This window comes from Epinephelus lanceolatus, chromosome 13, assembly GCF_041903045.1.
Source record: "Epinephelus lanceolatus isolate andai-2023 chromosome 13, ASM4190304v1, whole genome shotgun sequence".
In the NCBI taxonomy this organism is placed as follows: domain Eukaryota; kingdom Metazoa; phylum Chordata; class Actinopteri; order Perciformes; family Serranidae; genus Epinephelus; species Epinephelus lanceolatus.
In genome coordinates, this window is record NC_135746.1 from 12296721 (window position 1) to 12317194 (window position 20474).

At 40.0% G+C, this 20474-nt stretch overlaps 3 protein-coding genes across 7 annotated transcripts in view; 1 reads left to right on the top strand and 2 right to left on the bottom strand.

Annotated features, from left to right (window-relative positions):
- Positions 1 to 465: 465 nt before the first annotated feature.
- On the bottom strand, positions 466 to 2066 carry LOC144466522 (uncharacterized). Its single transcript, XM_078173750.1, has 2 exons — positions 1908 to 2066; positions 466 to 1135 (listed from the first exon to the last, which is right to left on the bottom strand). Exons 1-2 carry the CDS (start codon positions 1969 to 1971, stop codon positions 615 to 617), a joined length of 585 nt encoding a protein of 194 aa, XP_078029876.1. The 5' UTR covers positions 1972 to 2066; the 3' UTR covers positions 466 to 614.
- Positions 2067 to 4072: 2006 nt separating this feature from the next.
- fam228a (family with sequence similarity 228 member A) lies at positions 4073 to 13020 on the top strand. The gene is made up of 9 exons (XM_033649227.2): positions 4073 to 4205; positions 4448 to 4530; positions 7383 to 7553; positions 7630 to 7707; positions 7812 to 8006; positions 8177 to 8257; positions 8378 to 8465; positions 11281 to 11452; positions 12859 to 13020. The coding sequence occupies exons 2-9, from the start codon at positions 4450 to 4452 to the stop codon at positions 12971 to 12973; spliced, it is 981 nt and encodes a 326-aa protein (XP_033505118.1). The 5' UTR covers positions 4073 to 4205; positions 4448 to 4449; the 3' UTR covers positions 12974 to 13020.
- A 130-nt stretch (positions 13021 to 13150) lies between these two features.
- Positions 13151 to 20474, bottom strand: part of itsn2a (intersectin 2a) — a 78950-nt gene continuing 71626 nt past the window's right edge. For 4 of the 5 annotated variants that reach the window (XM_078173749.1, XM_033649223.2, XM_033649222.2 and 1 more), the window contains 8 exons: positions 19253 to 19351; positions 18974 to 19141; positions 18464 to 18676; positions 18181 to 18302; positions 18012 to 18094; positions 15339 to 15422; positions 15049 to 15222; positions 13151 to 14681 (listed from right to left, as the gene is read on the bottom strand). In XM_078173749.1, the coding sequence (XP_078029875.1) occupies positions 14530 to 14681; positions 15049 to 15222; positions 15339 to 15422; positions 18012 to 18094; positions 18181 to 18302; positions 18464 to 18676; positions 18974 to 19141; positions 19253 to 19351 (1095 nt within the window). In that variant the 3' untranslated portion in view covers positions 13151 to 14529. The remainder of the gene's footprint in view (positions 14682 to 15048; positions 15223 to 15338; positions 15423 to 18011; positions 18095 to 18180; positions 18303 to 18463; positions 18677 to 18973; positions 19142 to 19252; positions 19352 to 20474) is intronic. The other variant, XM_033649224.2, reaches the window with a different exon arrangement.

A 20474-nucleotide genomic window follows, 5' to 3' on the forward strand; every position in this document is an offset into this window, starting at 1 on the left:
TCATCCCTTACAGACCTGATAAAGCTACAAACACCTGATGCGGTGACAGTGCTGCTGATTTTGTTTGATGGCTTTAGTCGGAATTAGTCTGTAAGGAAATGACCGATGTGCCAGTGATGCCTGTGGATCAAGATACTGAACTGTGACTGTGTTTTAATCAGTTGTTAGTATATTTTGTCCTGAAGATATGTTGGTGATTGATAATGAGAGAATGAATAGAGCACTTTAAGATAATTACAGGCATACTAAGTGCAATAAGATAGTAAACACTTGATTGTATATACGTTAATGTACCAATTAAAACCAGTGTCTATGCTATAACCCATCAAAGATGTGAGGCTTCACTTGTTTGAGACATTTATTTTAACTTTACATCTCAATAAATGTAAAACAAATGTAACAAAATGCACCATAGATTCTTGATTGTCACACTTAAGTATAATTTCTTCTTTGATTCTGTTTGTACTATCACCCTTTACAACAGTGAGTGAAAACCAGAGGTCAAAGTTCAGCCTGTCTGCAAACCAATCAGCCTGCACCTGTAACCCCTCAGCAGTTAGAAGAAGGCCACTGATGTGCCAGTTAACCAGTGTATCGTTTTACATGGACAAAGATTATCTATACACAGGTGGTACGTCAACTTTGATGCGTAAAGCGCTGACGGGGTCTTGACAGAACACCGAGATGTATTCCAACACTTTAGAATTTAGCTTTTTCTCGCCCTCTTTGGCCCTGTGCCGCTCCTTGTCCCATCTATCCTTCTCGCCGTTCATTTGGGAGAACAGGTTGACCTGGATGGTGCGCAGCGTGGCCGCCAGGACGTAAAAGCCTCCCTGCATCATGTGGCAGAAGGCGGCGCCCACGCTCAGCGCTGCGCCCATCAGGTTGGGCACCGTCTCGCACACCACGCAAAAGCCCTCCAGGAAGTGCAGCGTGCCTTTCCTGGCCAGAGGCTGGCCCTGGTGGAGGTAGCCGCCGTGTTGAGACGGGGTTTGCTGGACATGGTTGAACAGGTATCTCGCGCCGTCGGCGAAGTGGGTGGCGGCCCGGCGCAGCGGGAGAAGGGCCAGGTACAGGTGACATGCAGCTTTGGTGAGAGCGTGGAAGAGCAGCCGCAGCTCAAGCACGGCGTTGCCTGGGGATAAGAGGGTAACGGGGTCAGCTGGAGTCTAATTTAACACCCTGGCTAATGTCAGCAACCATTACAAACAGCGTCTGCCACTGGATTAAAGTGTTCACCAGCCATGTGGACGGCGGGTATCACCTGAGCACGCAAAGCAGGGGGCCGGGCGCGTCATTACGCACGGGACCCATCCTCTGACAAATATCACACATCTTTTAGTCCACATAAAGCCTTAAAATTATGCCTACTGCTAGTACAAGTTCAGCTTTGTCAAGATTATGTCCTGACACAGGCAAGCATGAGAACTTTTTAGTGTACAGTCTCAAAAATGCCCCAGTTAATCTTAAAACAAGTTGTCTTAAGACATTACAGATATCTTTAAGGAAGATTGCGCTGCTCGTGCGCAAAAGCAGGCCTTCTTACCTTTATTCCATGCAACATAACTCTTAAAAGTCTAACAGGGTGGCATGCACTACCTTTCTTCTAATCAAGCTCAGTTTGGGAAACGTAAAATGAAAACAGTGTCATGATTTCCTGGTAAGACGTCCCAGTGCGCTATGCGTACTTTGATAGATTTTACGCACTAAATTCTTAACTGCAAGGTGTGATCATTTCTACATTTACCAAGCAAAATATACAGTAATAGACTACTTTATATAAAATACAGAGAGAGAATATAGTCTCGTTTCCTCTGCTGTGATTTTATGACAGCTGTTTCCGCCATAAGGTGCCACAGCGTTCTTGAAAAGCCTCCAAATCTCCACCGACTACATTTTCCTCTTACCGTCTATAAAGCAGAAAATCCAGAGCAGGGCAATACACGCTGCCAACCAAGTCAACCAATCCATGTGGTCTCCCCCCTGTCCTGGACTCGGCAACGAAAAGAAAGAAAGCAGTGGAACCCCCCAAGTTATGATGTGGCCAAGCCCTGCCCTGCCTTTACGCAGCTAATACCTGAACATTAAGTAGTCGCATCGCAGCCTGTGAGCGACACCTTCAAGGTGCACTTGAGGTGTCAACAGGCGCATTAGGACCAACAGACTACGACTCTTCAACCTACTGCACCCCATAGTGTCTCGGAAATGGACACTTGTTGCTTTAGTGGAGAACAGAAGAGATTCTATCAGTGATTTAAGGGATTATTTTAAACATTTTAAGAGTAATTATTTAAAAAACTAAATAAATAAATAAAGCATTTCCTCCCACACAGTTCTAAATCATAGGCTTTCCCAGTGTTTGACTCTCTCCTCTTCCTCACTCCTGATCTCTGAATATATCAATCACATTCATTTTTCACAAAAATTATGTATTAGGCCTAAATGATCGTTTCTAATGCCTTAGAGAGGATCCCTTAGCTCCCAGTGTGTGCAAATCTAGCCTTGGGTTTACTACCAAGGCAGTCTGCCACCAAGTTTGTCTAGACACACGTGAGTGCCAGACAAGATGGGAGCACTCACCTTGCCCAAAATACATACTGTAGTTTTTATCATTTTAATGAAAAATAAATAAACAACTAAAAAAAAATAAAATAAATATAATGCAGTGGTGTGATAGAGGCGGCTAGGTACGCATAATCATAACTAAGCATCTAACTCTGCATGTGTTTTGTGCCTGTGGTGTTGCCATACAGCAGAAGCTGCTGAGTACAATTAATGTCAAACAGTGTAGGTACTCACTCTCTACTTCATTACTGCCAAATGTCTTAAAAGTGGAAAACTCAATGTTATATGAATATTATGTCACGGCTATATCACTGTTGATTGTTATAATTTTTGTAAAGTGTTGGTATGGCATAAAATTACAGAAAATGTAATTAAAAATTCATAGTCTATAGTATGTTATTAAAAATCATAAAAATATTTAAAATGCATAGTATAGTATATCATAAAGTCATAAAAATATATAAAAAAATCACAATGTAGTATGTTATAAAATATAAACATTCATAATATAGTACATCATAAAAAGTAATAAAAAATGTTATTTAAAATTCATAGTATAGTATAGTATGTCAAAAAGTCATAAAAATATCATAAAAAAATCATAGTATGTCATAAAATATTATTAAAAATCAAAATATAGTACATTATAAAAAGTCATAAAAATATAAAAAAAATTACATAGTATATCATAAAATATTTTAAAAATAAAAATATAGTATGTCATAAAATATTGATTAAATTCATGATAAAGTATGTCATAGTCATTAAAATATTTGAAGAAACAAAATATGTCATAAAATAGAATTAAAAATGAATAATATATTATGTCATAAAAGTCATAAAATATTATAAAAAAATCATAATATAATATGTCATAAAATGTGATTGAAAATGCATAATATAGTATGTCATAAAGTCATAAAAATATTATAAAAACTTAAAATATAATGAGTAATAAAATAGTATTGAAAATTCATAGTATAAGGTGTCATAAAATATGATTAAAAATTCATAATACTAGATCACAAGTCAAAAATATCAATAATTCATTGTACATTTTAGTATATCATTAAACGTCATAAAGATTTTATCACAGTCATAGTAAAGTGTGTCACAAAATGTCAACAACAAAAAAATTGCACTTTAAGAAATTGTAAAACTGTATTATTTCTCCTACTTGACCAAATACTGTCACATATGTACAGATACATTTAATATTAGTTTAATAAAATTAATGTGGTGTCATATAACAACGGCCCTGATGCAGACTGTCACACACTGACAGAGCTGCAGTCTGTCTCGCGGTGAACTCCGCGCCGCGTGCGTTTCTGCTGCCCGTGAGCCGCTGTCATGGCAACAGGAAACCTTCAGCCAGCAGGACACCTGTAGGAGGAGGAGGAGGAGGAAGAGGAGGCCTCTCCCTCTGCTCTCTCCAACTTACTGCCTCTGTTGAAGCCAGACCGAGAGGAGACAGCGAAAGTTCGCAGCCGAATCACTTTTTAAACTTTACAACTTATGTTTTAATTGACGAGCCGACCGGAAACTAAAGTAGTCGACCGGAAACTAAAGTAGTGTTGGTTATTTCCGGTCATTTATTAACGTTTTTTTCTCGAAGTTCTGACACAAACGAGCCAACAAAGGTAAGAAACCACAAGTTAATTTAGATTTAACTTAATTTTATGCAATGCTACGTGGCTAACATTATGTTTTTGTTTATTTAATTTGAACACAAGTATAGCAATACAAGATGCTCAGTTAGTCATTTGCAAGAATGCTAATTTACATCCATAGTCCCTAACAGGCAGGTATTTAGCATATAGCTAACTTTAGCCTGTCGCTAAATTATCACTGATGGGTCAAACCATTTTGTCTCGTGATATAGGGATGAGGCTGAAGAGGACCAACACAGCCAGTGGTGTCATCACCTTCCACACACCTTTCTCTCTCAGCCTGCTGAAGTCAGAGGTAAAAACAAACATATGTGTCAACTGATAATTTATCTCTGGTGTTTAAATGTCACGGTGACTGTGTTGGCACAGTGTGTGTACCTTGGACTGTGCAATGCTCGCCTGAATGCCTGGCTGCCCCTCTCTCTCCTCTGTGTCTGCACAGTGTCATGTCTGAATGTACAACACTGGAATCTCAGTGTCCTCGGAAAGATGAATGGAAAGGTTTCAGGTTATTGAAAGACAGATACGGTAGCCACTGTTATCCTCTCTTAACTCGGCACAATAGGGGGAAATGCCTGGTGAGGGGTCAGATGACATGAACAAACCAGCCGAGCATCTAAATCTAAAATTACTAGTGTTATTGTAGACAAACACAACAAAAAGCACAGACAAAGCCATCTTTGTACAGATGCTTAAGTTGCAAAATCATATTTAAAACAACAACTATAAAATACGTAGGTCTCTGAAATGCATGTCCCACCATATGTGCGCAACAGTGAGATGCAGCTCAGGTTTCCAGGTGGTGACATGATCTGTCACAGCCTGTTGTGCAGGTCTCCTGTTAACCTACATGACTGTGTCTGGTCTGTCTGTGAACTCCAGCTGGGATTTCTAAGAATTTATAGACCACATAGACATTAAATCTCTCTTCAACAGAAAGAAAACAACAGAAAGCCCAGAATTGCTAACAAGAAATTAATCAGACCCAGATCCAGTGGGCGTCTAAAAGTCCCAGATATATTTCAGTATTCTCTTTCATCCAGTGCAGAATATCCACTGACTTGGGCCTATAAATCTGAGGCTGCAGTGGGCAGCTGGTAGTGGTTGGAGAGAAATATTATATCTGTAAATAAGAACATCCTTGGTATCATTGTGGTACTCTCCAAAACCACCACCCCTACTAGATAATGTTATAATAAGGTTTTCTTAAAAAGTCTCTTGTGCAGCTGCTTAAAAAAAAAAGTCATAAAAATGTCATTAAAAATTCATAGTATAGTATACCATAATATAATATTAAAAATTCATAATATAGTATATCATATAAAGACATACAATATTTAAAAATCATTATCTAGTATGTCATAAAATATTAAAAAGTCATAATATAGTATGTCATAAAAAGGTAGAAAAATATAAAAAACATAATATAGTATCACAAAATATAAAAAAAATCATAGTATGTCATAAAAATGTCATTGAAATATTATAAAACTCATAATATAATAAGTCATCAAATAGTATTAAAAATCATAATATAGTATGCCATAAAATATGATATAAAAAAATCAGAATATAGTATGTCATAAAATATTTAAAATTCATAGTACATCACAAAAATATTAAAATTGTATTAAAAATTCACATTATAGTATATCATACAAATTCATAAAATATTAAAAATCATATGTATGTCATAAAATATTATTAAAAGTTCATAATATAGTATTTTATGAAAAGTAAAAAATATTATAAAATAAAGTATGTCATAAAGTAGTATTAAAAATTCATAGTATAAGGTGTCATAAAAACTCATTAAAATATTATTTAAAAAATCACAATATAGTAAGTCGTGAAATATTATTTAAAATTTATAATAGTGCATAACAAAAGTCAAGTTAAAAATTCATAGTATAGTGTATTATTAAAAGTAATTAAAATGTTATTAAAAATTCATAGTATAGTATATCATAAAAAGTCATGAAATATTTAAAAATCATTATATGGTATCTCATAAAAAGTCGGAAAAATATAAAAAACATAATATTGTATGTCACAAAATATTATGAAAAATTCATAATATAGCATGTCATAAAAAAACCTAAAAAATAGAAAAACTCATAATAAGTCATAAAACAGTTTTAAAAATTTATAGTGTAGGCTGTCATAAAAAATCATTAAAAATTATTAAAAAATCATAATATAGTATGCCATAAAATATGAGTAGAATATAGTGTGTCATAGAATATTATTTAAAATTGATCATAGTACATCATAAAAGTCCTAAAAATGTCATTAGAAATTCATAGTACAGTGTGTCCTAAAAAGTCAGTAATATCAAAATTTCACAGTAAAGAGGCTGTTTAATTGAAAATACCATTAAGTTTCTCTGCACTTGAAGAAATTGTAAAAAATGTATTACATTTCATATTTACAAAATATTGTAACACATGTACAGATCAATTTAATGTTAATTTGAGAAAGTTAATGTGGTTTCATTCAGAAGAATCAATTTGGCCTCTTGGACTCTCACTTCTCAACATATGCTCAGTTGTCTCATCACTAGATAGACAATAATGTTGGAGTAACTGTCGAGCACCTATGGACACTGGCTTGCCTTTCTACTATGAGACTAATTCTTCTAAACTGGAAGGAGCGTAGAGCATTCTGCTTCACAAGGGACTCCTGGCTGAAGGAATATCTGGACTTAATAAACATGGAATGGGCAGCCTGCTTCTTGAAAGACTTTGATAAGTAGCTGGAAGACCACTGGGACACTGTCCTTACACTTTAAAAACAGTAGCGCCCATTTTAAATACACAATGGATGCACGAGATCAATGTTTGTTACAAATGCTACGTGAATGTCACCCTTGCATCTTCCACATCCCTTTTTTGTATTCCTGATGTTCCCCTGCTGAATGTGTATTAAATCTAAAAGAAAGAAATAACAATACAACTGTTAATAATATTAAAAAAGATCTCAAATTAAGGTACAATTTGTTGTTTTGTAACCTGATATGTGATCCTGCTGTTTATTTGCAGTGTGATTTAAAATGAAACTGTACGCTGCAAACCCCATGTTGTGTTTACTAACGACACAGTTACAGAAGATAGTGTGACCCTAGACTTGACCCTTCTGGTGTTTCAGGAGCGCGTGGCAGACGTGAACGACGCTTCAGAGAGCAGAAGGAGCTCGTCTCAGCCGAGGAGCCCCAGTAAATGTGTGAGAGCAGAGAAAAGGGATGAGGCCTCTCCTTCTGGGCCGCAGCAGGGGAACGACCAGGACCGGCTCTCTCACTCCTCCCTCAGACGACTGCAGGTATTGCACTCAACCAGACTTGGACCTGCACAAGAAGATGAGGGGAGTGTTCTTACTGTGTTCGGTACTTTTGTAGGCAAAAATGGAGACTGAAAATCAGCAGGCGAAAGAAATAATCCAGCCGTTACTGGACTCTGAAAATGGTTTTGTGAAAGTAAGATGCTTTGACAGCACAATCTTTTTGTTTGATCTTAATCTCAACTTTTTATTTTTTGTGTCTGTAACTAGCATGTTGGTTGAAATGTGTCTCCATTTTAGAAGTTAGAGACATTTCTGAACCAACGGGACGTAACAGAGCTGAGGAGGAGGGAGCTGCAGCACAAGCGCTGGACTGAGCGTGTATGGTTTCCCCTCCAGAGGAAAGTGGAGGAACGAGCGTCCAGCTGCAGCCCTGTGGCGTTCAAGAGACGCCAGAGCTTATACACTCACTACCTCCAACACTGCAACAGCAAGGTGATACTACCCTCACCATTTAGTCTGCTTATACTTGGGAAAAAAACAGCTGATGCTTTAATCCTGCATCAGACTTCACGGACATATGCTTCTTTTGTGCTATCAGTACAAAAACAAAACACAAACAAGACGTGTGTAATTATCTAACTGCTGTAGTTGTTCATCTTCAGGGCTTTGTGTTCCTAGAGACGTATGATCTAAGAGAATACAATCCGTTTCTTCTCCGCATCAAAAAGCCACACTACGTCAAGGTGAAGGTGTTTTCATGTGACTTAAATATTTCACGGAATATATTAAAAACAGCTGTGGATGTATCGAAGTACTCTGAATATGTCTGTTACTGACAAAACATTCACTGCTTTATTCTTTAGCTCAGTGCGTCTGACATGAAGGACCGATCGGACCGTCAGTTACATGAAAGGCTGAAGGAAAACAGAATGGCTCGTTCTTGTGAAGCAGGTATCTGAGCATTTTTCTTTTATATCCAGGAGGAAATTTAAAGCTGATGTGTGTGTTTTCTCTATATACAGTACAGGCCAAAAGTTTGGACACACCTTCTCATTCAATGCGTTTTCTTTATTTTCATGACTATTTACATTGTAGATTCTCACTGAAGGCATCAAAACTATGAATGAACACATGTGGAGTTATGTACTTAACAAAAAAAGGTGAAATAACTGAAAACATGTTTTATATTCTAGTTTCTTCAAAATAGCCACCCTTTGCTCTGATTACTGCTTTGCACACTCTTGGCATTCTCTCCATGAGCTTCAAGAGGTAGTCACCTGAAATGGTTTCCACTTCACAGGTGTGCCTTATCAGGGTTAATTAGTGGAATTTCTTGCTTTATCAATGGGGTTGGGACCATCAGTTGTGTTGTGCAGAAGTCAGGTTAATACACAGCCGACAGCCCTATTGGACAACTGTTAAAATTCATATTATGGCAAGAACCAATCAGCTAACTAAAGAAAAACGAGTGGCCATCATTACTTTAAGAAATGAAGGTCAGTCAGTCCGGAAAATTGCAAAAACTTTAAATGTGTCCCCAAGTGGAGTCGCAAAAACCATCAAGCGCTACAACCAAACTGGCACACATGAGGACCGACCCAGGAAAGGAAGACCAAGAGTCACCTCTGCTTCTGAGGATAAGTTCATCCGAGTCACCAGCCTCAGAAATCGCAAGTTAACAGCAGCTCAGATCAGAGACCAGATGAATGCCACACAGAGTTCTAGCAGCAGACCCATCTTTAGAACAACTGTTAAGAGGAGACTGCGCCAATCAGGCCTTCATGGTCAAATAGCTGCTAGGAAACCACTGCTAAGGAGAGGCAACAAGCAGAAGAGATTTGTTTGGGCCAAGAAACACAAGGAATGGACATTAGACCAGTGGAAATCTGTGCTTTGGTCTGATGAGTCCAAATTTGAGATCTTTGGTTCCAACCGCCGTGTCTTTGTGAGACGCAGAAAAGGTGAACGGGTGGATTCCACATGCCTGGTTCCCACTGTGAAGCATGGAGGAGGAGGTGTGATGGTGTGGGGGTGTTTTGCTGGTGACACTGTTGGGGATTTATTCAAAATTGAAGGCACACTGAACCAGCATGGCTACCACAGCATCCTGCAGCGACATGCCATCCCATCCAGTTTGCGTTTAGTTGGACGATCATTTATTTTTCAACAGGACAATGACCCCAAACACACCTCCAGGCTGTGTAAGGGCTATTTGACCAAGAAGGAGAGTGATGGAGTGCTGCGGCAGATGACCTGGCCTCCACAGTCACCGGACCCGAACCCAATCGAGATGGTTTGGGGTGAGCTGGACCGCAGAGTGAAGGCAAAGGGTGCACCTCAAGGAACTCCTTCAAGACTGTTGGAAAACCATTTCAGGTGACTACCTCTTGAAGCTCATGGAGAGAATGCCAAGAGTGTGCAAAGCAGTAATCAGAGCAAAGGGTGGCTATTTTGAAGAAACTAGAATATAAAACATGTTTTCAGTTATTTCACCTTTTTTTGTTAAGTACATAACTCCACATGTGTTCATTCATAGTTTTGATGCCTTCAGTGAGAATCTACAATGTAAATAGTCATGAAAATAAAGAAAACGCATTGAATGAGAAGGTGTGTCCAAACTTTTGGCCTGTACTATAAATAAGCATCTGTTACATTCAAACGAGTTCACACAGTGCTGATTAAAGCCTGATTTATGGTTGGGCACTTAATGCTTTTGATATGTCACTTGATATAAATTAAAGTGATGTGTCGTTTTAAATTTATGCATCAGCGAAAGGTTTTCAGTTATCTCCATGGTAACCAGAGATGCTGAGTCTGTTTCTGTTGCGTTTAGTGGAGAATAATCTGCACAGATGGCTGCTTAAAATAACACAAAAATCCAGCTGTACGTATGTTTTTAACTTTACTGTATCAACACTGACTGGTCAGCTCCCAGTTTGTCTGTGAGCAGCAGACTCCTCTCACTCGCTCTGGTGGGCTAGGAAAATAAAATCGATGAATCAGTGCATAAAAGCACTGACATGAAAATTTTTTGGTTCAGTAAATGTCTGCTGTCAGTCAGCCTGGTGACTGGCCGCCGCTGCTGGAGCTGCTGCTGCTGACAGACGACTGCTTCTGTGGACAGAGACGTTAAAGGAAGGTCGGTGTTGGTGTGGACTTAAAACTATCTTCATGGCGATGTTAATAAAACCACCCATTCACATTGCACAACAAAATATGGCGGTGTCTGCGAGATTATACAATTCTCCAGGTGTGGGACATGAATCTTAAGTCAAGTGAAACTTTTTGTCCGTCAAAAATTGTGACATCTCAGTTGAGTGACACTCATCAAAAGTGTTGAGCGCCCAACCATTAATCAGGCCAAGTTACTTCTTGATGCCACCGAGGAGTGGAGTGGTGTTAGGGCCGTCGTATGGTGATGAAAGTTGCTCGCATATACGTAACCTGCCACCAGATCAGCCAATAGTGAAATTCAATTGCAATAGCCAGGTTTCAACCAGCAGAGGACAGCGCTATGCACACTTACAACACAGTGGGTCAGAGTTTGGAGGGTTAAGTTGCTCTTTAAATTTGGGGGTATTCAAGTAAAACTGTGGCTTTACAGAGTAGAGCTAACACATTCTTCCTCTTATAACTGAAAAGCAATAAAACACACACTTGCTTTACTCAGTACACTTAGGGGTTTTTGCTGTAATTGTACTTTGTCTGGTATGAACGGTGGTTTATGATGGATAATGTAAGCTAATTAATTTGGCTTCTATTTTAGGATTTAAATACACAAGAGCACAAGACGAGACTCTACCTCAGAGGGACCGTCCTCTTAGTGAGTCTGTGATGTCTCAGGCCGACTCCCTGCTACAGGCCTCGTTTAATCATCGGGCCACTGCATCCAGAAGAATTCCAACAGACGATCAGTCTGCGGGGAGGAAGTCCAGCAGGTACAAATATATAGGATTATAATACGTTTCATTTTTCACTGGTTCACAGGAGTTGAGCTACACCTTAAAAACTAAACTATATTCTTCTGTGATGCTGTAGTCAGGGAAAAGCTGTTTTGGTATGTTTTTCAGTTGGCTTCATGTGTGTTCAGTCAAGCCTTGATGACTGAGTAGGTGCACTTATGGAGTGACTTGCATACAAGTAGACTCAACATGCACGCCTCATTTTGCACTGAGGGAAGTCCAACATGGACCAAGGAGGTTAAAAGAGGAGAAGTCACAGGGTCATATCCCATCATACCAATGGGGTACAACACACATTTTGGTCTGCACTTGCTGAAAGGCACTATCATAGAACAAGGAGGGTGATCGAGTTGTTTTACTGAGACGTCCCATGAAATAAAGTTATGGGTGAGAAATATCATTTGTAATCACTGTCCATAAAAAAGTCCATAATATAAGACCATAAACAAATGCTTTCTATATGCAAATGTTCTACTGTATATCGGCCGTCATCCATTAGAGCGCACCCAAAAAGTTCTGTCAGACTGCGTGCTCCCAAGGAGACTAAAAAGAACACGCTCAAGGAGCGCCTGAGCGGACACAGTCCATTTATTTCTAGTGCTGTCTGCTGTAACCGTCCAACACTGCAGTTCCACTTCAATTGTGGGTTCACAATCAAGTAAGGTAAGACACAGGGGAGAGATGCGGGGATGAGACTCAGACAGATGAAGATACAGTTATCAGTGGCAGAGCAGCAGCGTTTTCTGTCTAACAAACACCTGCACATGAATAACAACCTGTGTTCTGTATTCATTATTTGCATTTGTATTTATTGATATTCTGATTGTGAGTTCATTATTTAATAACCCAGAAAATGATCATGGTGTCTTTTGAACACTGGAATTAATTTATTAGGCCATTTGTTTCAGGGAAAATTGAAAATCAACCTGACACTCAGGAACTCAATTTCTGAGTCAAGCGATCAAGTGACTGAGGATAGAGGAGTCGAGGGGGGATATTGGGATTAACCTTGTGCTTGTGTCATGGCCCATAGCCCCCATAGGGTCCAAGAGCATGTCCCAGCCTTCCTGTAACAGCCTTGACATGGACTGACACGTTCGCACTTTCCTTACAGTTTGTACAGCCCCAGTATGTAAATAAGAGCAATTAAAAACCCAAACTCCAGTCTGAATCTCTTTGTTCTCTCTGTGTGAGTTCAGCCTCGCCTCAAGGTCGTTTTATTATTTATTACGTTTTATTTTTAAACCATATTTTCTATAACACTGCAGGCTCCACAGTGACTGTGTGTTACAGCTGCAGCACAATGCCACTGAGGGATCCCAGCAAAGTTTTTAAGGTAGAGTTATGTGAGAAGTAACGTCGTGCATATTTATCTCATCCAGGCTCAACACCATACCACAACACATCAGTGCCACTGCCCAACCAGATGGAAGGTGCCATCAGACCGGCTGCTGGATCTCCAGATGTGGATGTCACCAACAACCAGCAAATTTATAGCAATTTCACTTGTTGCTTCATCTAAATAAAATCCATACTTTTCCGTGTTTATCTTCACCTCTGTTCCCAACCTCGCTACCTCAAATTTCCCCAGGCATGATATGTGAAAGGGTTTTTGTGTAAGACTACTGGAAACCAGGAACGTGTTGAGAAAGTCACCCACAGCAGAGAAACATGTTGACTGTATGTACATTTTATTCATGCCATTTTTGGGACTTAATGGAACACTCAGAGTTAACGTTGACATTATATTTTACAGTAGTGTGCAACATTTGAAATGATAGTATAACAAGGATGTGTGTGGCAGTGTGCAGGCAATTGTATAAAGAGTGTGTGTGTCTTTATTCAAACAAATGAAGACATGTTGGACAGGGTGTATCCCTCCATTAATAATAATACTTCACTCCCCAAATGACCATTTGTATTTTAATTACACACCCCGTGTTAAGCTGAATCCTTGCAGATAACTGTTTGTCTTGCATGCTTCAGGTGAACGAAGAATCCAAAAATGCGGAAAATTTGTGATGAATTAAAGTCATGGGGTCCGTGTGTTTAACAAGTCATGCAGTATAATCCGAGTGTCATTGGTCCAGTCCTTTCCAATAGGAAACTGAATTGAAAACAAAATGTATCTATGCTCTCTTCAAAGCCAGACTCCATTGACAAAAATTGTGATTTTACCTTGCTGAACACAGGAGTCGCTGGTCTAAAGCTGCCTCGATCAGTCAATTTGTTTGTGCATTTGTGTGACTTTAGTGAATCCAAATTAACCCTTTAATACACCAAAGTCACACAATAACAAAAACAAATGTACGGGAGAGCAGCAGCTCCTGTGTTCAGCAAAGTAAAATCACTGCTTTTGTCAATGGAGATTGGCTTTTAAGTGAGCATAGACAAGTTTCACTTTTAGTTCCCCGTCAGAAACAACTGAAGACAAGTTTGTAAATTGATGTTTTGATATAGTTTTGCTGTTGTTGAACACACTGACCCCTTTTAATTCAATTCATCAAGAATTTTCCCAGTTTTTGGATTCTTCGGTCACCATGGAGCCATGCCAGAAAAGAAAATTTTCTTCATGAATTCAACATAACACGGGGCGAGTAACTGATATACAAATGGTCATTTGGGGGCTGAAGTAATTCCTTTAAGAGTAAAAAAGTATTGCGTACAAATCTGCGAATATGAGTAGTACAAAACTCGACCATGTAGCAAATCTAACTGGTACATTTCAAGGCATGATTGTGCACTTTTTAGCTGGTTTGTCGATAACGAGACCACATTTTTTCCACAAATACATTTCTACATCTGATAATCAGTGTGTCACTCTACATTTTTGGCAGGATCTCCTTCCCTTTTATATTAAAGGTCACTTAAATGGGTCTGAATGGCTCAAGGCAGAATAAGACAGTGGCAGTAAAATTGATAATTTTTCATTACAAATAGGCACTTAAAGGTGTGTGTGGCTGTTTATGCAAAATGTTTCTCTTCATTGCCATACAATTAAGTGGTGTGTGCATGTGTGTGTGCCTGAGGGTGCGTTCGGCTGTGTATCATCCTCATTTGGTCGGCTCGTAAAGCTGCAGGTCCAGTTTGACCCAAACTTCTCCAGTGGGGACCTCGTGCAGTAGCAGGCGACGGTTTGCAGCACCTTTGCTCTCCATCTCTTTCTTTATGGTTGCCACGGGGACTTCAGTGCGACCCAGGAAGTCTAAAGAGGCAGAAAATGGTCACTTAGTAAAATTGATGAAACAAATACCTGCGTGTTCTGGGGCAAAGAAGGACACTTCTTCAAGGGATTTTAACTCTTATTAAAGCCTCATAGATGCCTGGATTTTGAGACTACAACACAGAAAAAAAGCGACAGCAGTGTACACAGAACAGAGGGTAAAAAGAGGGATGTCTATTGCTTTTAAAGAATCTGTTAAAACAAGTCAAAAGCAGACATGAGAACCTGGCGTGCAGCTAGTGCGTATGTGTGTTCCCTTTGTTTTGTACAGGCAGGACAAATTGGACAAAAGTCTAACAATCTGTTTATGTGAGCGTCTCTGTGCTGTGTGTGTCTCTTATTCACTGACCATCTGGTGAGAACTGGTCTTTCTCAAACACAGTGATACACAGGACGTCCTGGTAGAGGTCTTTGATGAAGAACTGGCAGTTGAAATTCCACTTTGGGTTTAGAGTGTCGCTGATGGGTCGGGAGGTGTAGCACTGAGCTCCCATCGTCAGCTCACAGTACGGGTTGCTCTTACCTGGAGAGAGATGACATGGGTTTTTAAATTAATGAGCCATTTATGCAATACATAGTGTATGGATGGATAGACGGAGAGCAGAGTGACAGGATGTGTGTTCCTTTACAAGGCCTTACCGTTTGGTTTACAGGCTTTGAGCTCCTGAGCTTCAGTGACTGTTACCAGCAGTCGGCCAATACCGCTGCTCTTCAGGGAACGTGCTGAAACAAACACAGACGTTAAATGTAAACTTACAACACTCCATAGTGTGCCAGCTGAAACAGCTGATCTTTTGAATAATGTGTGAACAATACGCAGATACAGGTGCTTATACAATGCAGACCACATTTGGTGTATGCTTGGTGTGTGCTCGCGCATTTATGTGCCTGTGTGTGCTCTGCTTAACGTGAAAAATATCCTTTTTATGAGTAAGGGAAATGTATTTGGGTATTGGGTGCTGTTATGGATTTTTTTTCTGAATAGAGCTGGAGTGGGTCTTTTTTTGTGATCAGTAGTTTTTATTGTTTTACTTTTTGAACGAGGGCAAGACATCACATCTGATACATCCTGTGGCAGTGTACAAGCTGACAGACAGGAAACATTGGGTACAAAAAAAAGGTTAAACAATTATGTGGCTGAGTAGCAGACAACACTGACAAACAAACTAGAATTACAGCCTTGCGGTTGTTGTACACCAGGAATTTAATAAAACATATTAAGTGCATTTTTTGGCAAAACGTGGATGCGTCACACACATCTTCCCCCCGACAGCGCAGAAGGTCTATACAATCAGCACAATTTCAAGGTGAGTGTCACCAATTCATATCTAACCAAATGTCTCCCCTTCTGTTCCTGAGTTATGACACTGAATAATCGCTGGGAAAGTTTTTTTGCAGAACATTATGATGTCACAGTGAAGATGACCTTTGACCTTTTGGGTGTAAAATGCCATCACTTCATTATTTTATCCAATTAGACATTTCCGTATAATTTTATCATGATTAGCTCATGAATTCTTTCTTTGTAGCCAAAAATGTTTTGTGAGGCCCCAGTCATCTTGACTTTGACCACCAAAATCAAATCAGTTCACTTCTGAGTCCAAGTGGACGTTTGTGCCAAATTTGAAGAAACTCCCTCAAGGCGTTGGTGAGGGATGACGTTCACAAGAATGGGATAGACAACCCGAAAACATAATGCCTCTGTCACAAAAATAAAAACAATCTAATAACTACTTTTCCCGTCAAAGTGAACTGTTGATTTTCATTGATCTTACTATATAATGATGAAAACTCTGTCTGTGTGTCTGTTCTGCGTTTTTCTCCTCACTGACTTGGTCAATCCATGTGAAATTTGGCACAGTGGTAGAGGGTCATGGGAGGATGCGAATGGAGCAATATTACATCAATTGGCCAAAGGGGGGCGCTATAGCAACCGATTGAAATTGCAAACTTTGAATGGACATATCTCATGCCCTGCATGTCGTAGAGACATGAAACTTTGCACAGAGATGCCTCTCCTCATGAAGAACAAATTTGCCTCAAGAACCCATAACTTCCGGTTATATAGATTTATGCAGTTATGCAGAAGTTTGACCGATCTGCATGAAACTCGATGAACATAATCTAGGGACCAATATCTAAAGTTCCCTCTTGGCAAAAGTTGGAAAACTTACTAAAACTGAGCTTCTATAAGGCAATGAATATTGCTGAGGGCGTGGCTCATCACATAAAGGTGTATAACATCTCAAGGGTTTCACCCATCACCACACAACTTTGTAGGCATATGACCACACATAATCTGAGGGGACCCCTCCATTATTGACCCCATCAAACAAAATGGGGGCGCTAGAGAGCTAATTTCTTATCTAGGCCTAACCGCCAAATTGATTTTTACTAAACTTGGTAGATATGTAGCACAGGACGCCTCAAGGTGACTGGAGAAATTTAACTCTAATTGGCAACTGGGTGGCGCTATAACAACAACCGATCACTGTGGCTCCCCCTGTGGACCAATGTTTTCCTAATTTTTGGTATGACTAAGTCATGGTATGGTATGCTGTACATAATCATGGAAGCCAGTATGGACTAGTTATAATATATAATAGTTTAGCCTTTTATTAAGTATAACGTTTTTTTAACATAGAGAGACTACAATATAATTACAATTTCTGAAAATTCCATTAACATTGTTTTAATTAAATTGCAATATCTTAACATGTTACACTTTTCCTCTTTTGATTAAAGATGAGACAAGTTGTATCAGCTCATGATGAGTTATTAAGGGAGGGCGTTGCAGTGTTTCCAAGTGAAGGGGAGGCTCCAGAGATAATATTAATAATGCTCTCAGGGGAGGTTTTTCCTTTTTTAAAAAGTGATGTAGAACAACCACCGCTCCACCCAGCTTGATCTTGGCAACATGCTGGGAATATCAATAAGTCCAGACTGGAAGAAAAGATTTCTGCACACTTACATCTATGCAGAGTTTCACTTTATTGTTGAGCTTTCAGCCTATTAGAATTTCATCAGAGCAAACATGAGGCAACAATGGACCGTCCCTTGTAACACTGCATAGATGTAAGTGTGCTTAAATCTTCTCTACCAGTCTGGACTTGGAAAAAATTAAATGAATGAACCCTCCCTTCAACCCCGAGAGTTATTATACAGTGTGTTAAGAATAAATATGTGGTGTTTACTTGGTTATTACGGCCACATTCGGTGTAATTAAATTAACAATTTAACTGTGGTTATTTTGTTCACAGAGATCGATGTCTTTTTAACAAGATTTTTCAGAAGAAATGTGACAGTGTTTACCTTGGTACGCCTTCTCTCTCTTCTTCTTCTCCGTCTCTATGAAATGCTCAGACGCTGCTTTGATTTTCTGGACCCACGTCGTCCTGCCGACACAATAAACACACACTGTAGATCCTTTACATGGTATAACTATGTGATAATATTAGTAAAGTGTGTGAAGTGCACCTACCTCTCATTCAGGGTCTCAGTTTTGAGCGTGTAGACTCGATCGATGTGTGAGACGTGGAAGAGCGGCTCATCGCTGGACGGGTCTGGTGGCATTTTCACCAACACCTCATTTAGAAAGAGTGGCTGGAGGAGAACATGAAATGATGAATGAGTCATGGATGAATGTCCAGAAGAGGAAAATGGTAAGATGACTTCATTTATGGACTGTTTCATAAATAAAGCAACACAAGTAGTATTTTAACACCAGACGAGGTTATTTATATTCTGTCTGGCCTCTTACTCACTGTCTTGTACATCTTCAGCTGTATGTTGGTCTTCAGGCTGAACAGCTTGTCTGGTCCTGAGGAGGAGAAAGGTTTGGCGCTGTGCGTGAGGAGGAGGAAATCACTGAAGAGGAAAGCCCACAGCTCCCTGCTGCTTTTGGTTTTGTAAAGCCGACCGCTGTGGAGCAGCTTGCGAGGCCCGAGGCAATTAGTCAGCGAGTTGAAGACCAAGTGCTGAAAGAGAGACGGGAAGAAGAAAACTGTCAAGAACAGTAAGTGCTTGAGTTTGAAAAATGCTCCCTGGCTTTGCTACCGTGTGTGTGTGTGTGTGTGTGTGTGTGTGTGCAGATAACATAAATTCAGATGTGAAGGAGAAGCGAAACTGCAAAATGATCCTGCAGAATCTGTCACATAAAATACACAGCAGAGGGTGTTTGTAACTGAGCTTTACTGCGGTAATAAAACATCAACACTTACAGACCATAATACCGTGTTTAACTTTGATTTGCGTCTGTGAATATAAAAACGTACCTCTATAGCTCCCTCACACTGCACGTGGCTCTGTATCCACTCCAGCCTGTCGGAGTTCTCCTTCTCCCTGACTCCCTCGTTGACCTGAGAGCACAGCTCCTCGGCCCGCTCCAGAGCTTCTCTCAGGGGGCTGCGGTCTGCGTGACCATCTGGCGTGTGCTCCAGGATCTGCCCGAGAGGAAGAGGAGAAAAGAGAGACAAGGAAGCACATGATGAATATTTGGGAAAACAGACAGGTGGGGAAACTGTAATCAGACATACAGAGAGTTTTCCACGTACGTTCTTTATGAGCAGGGGGTATCGTGTGATCCTCTGCATGGGCTTGAGGAGGAAGCTGGACAGTGGCATTCCTTTGCAGCGGTAGTTAGTGGCTATCTTCTGCTCGAGAGGAGGGAGACAGTAGGAGAGATAAAGATGTATATTTTATTCATATAGAAGCAACCTCCGAGTGGCCCAGCTAGGGACTGGTGCCGAGAAAAAATGAATCAAGCCCATAGTAATAATAAGCTCAGACATTATCAGGTCTTTCATTGTTACTTGTTAAAGCTTTGGTTTCATGTATCATCATGCTGTAGAGTCTCTACTGCTGTCTGCACGCTGATCTCCTCCACACACTCAGACACACACAAGCTCAACAGAGTGAAGTCAGACAACAGCAGAGAGACCGCGGTGCAGATGAAGGGAGTGTAACTTCAAGATTAACGAAGCTCAGCTTAAGCATCAGCATCCATTCACAGTTCTCAGTTCCTCAGTCTTCTAGTTATCCAATCAAACTTTACCACGATCTCTCTCAGCCAATCAGGATGCCTCTGCAAAATTTTAATTCTGCTCTCTCCTCTGTTGCTGTCAGCCATCGTTTTAAGCAGAATCGTCGCACCCTCCTCCACTCTGTTCACCTCCAGCCATCGTACCCAGCGTCCAGGACGAGCTCAACAAAGGCTCATTCCTCTACTCATCCAGATTATCGCCACTTCTCCATCTTCACCACCTCTCCCACCACCAGCGTCTAGACCCCAGGGGCGGTTCCCTATTTGACTATGGATTCTTCACCCTCCTTAAATCAAACCATCTCTACAGGGTCTAATCACCAAAGACTTTCCACATTTTTCATTCTTATGTGCACATTAATAAATATTCTTTCTCCTATAAAAAAAAAAAGCCTCTCCTGATTGAACTGTAGTTGATGACAACTACGCTTGTTACTGTAAGTAAGTGCAATAAAACCTCTGCCGGTAAAAAGCTAATGCTTCAACAACACGTGTTCAGCATGTAGAAAGCCATATTTCAATCTGCTCTGTCCGCAGTCTCTCATATTCTGCTGTTATAGTTTAGAGTCGCGGTCTAGACAAGCACATCACGCTAGCTGGGCTAACTAAAATGAAAGCTGTCTGTATGTAGTGTAACACTTTATCTTAACATGTGCCTGAGGCAGCCGACCTGCAGACAGTGAGTGTCCTCAGTAGATACTGCTGATACTGATGTCTGTGTTCTTAATGCTTAC

Coding starts and splice junctions, on each gene's coding strand:
- LOC144466522 (XM_078173750.1), bottom strand. CDS start 1,971: ATGGATTGGTTGACTTGGTTGGCAGCGTGTATTGCCCTGCTCTGGATT. Junction 1,136..1,907: donor GATTTTCTGCTTTATAGACG/GTAAGAGGAAAA, acceptor TCTTATCCCCAG/GCAACGCCGTGCTTGAGCTG.
- fam228a (XM_033649227.2), top strand. CDS start 4,450: ATGAGGCTGAAGAGGACCAACACAGCCAGTGGTGTCATCACCTTCCAC. Junction 4,531..7,382: donor TCAGCCTGCTGAAGTCAGAG/GTAAAAACAAAC, acceptor CTGGTGTTTCAG/GAGCGCGTGGCAGACGTGAA. Junction 8,258..8,377: donor AAAAGCCACACTACGTCAAG/GTGAAGGTGTTT, acceptor TTTATTCTTTAG/CTCAGTGCGTCTGACATGAA.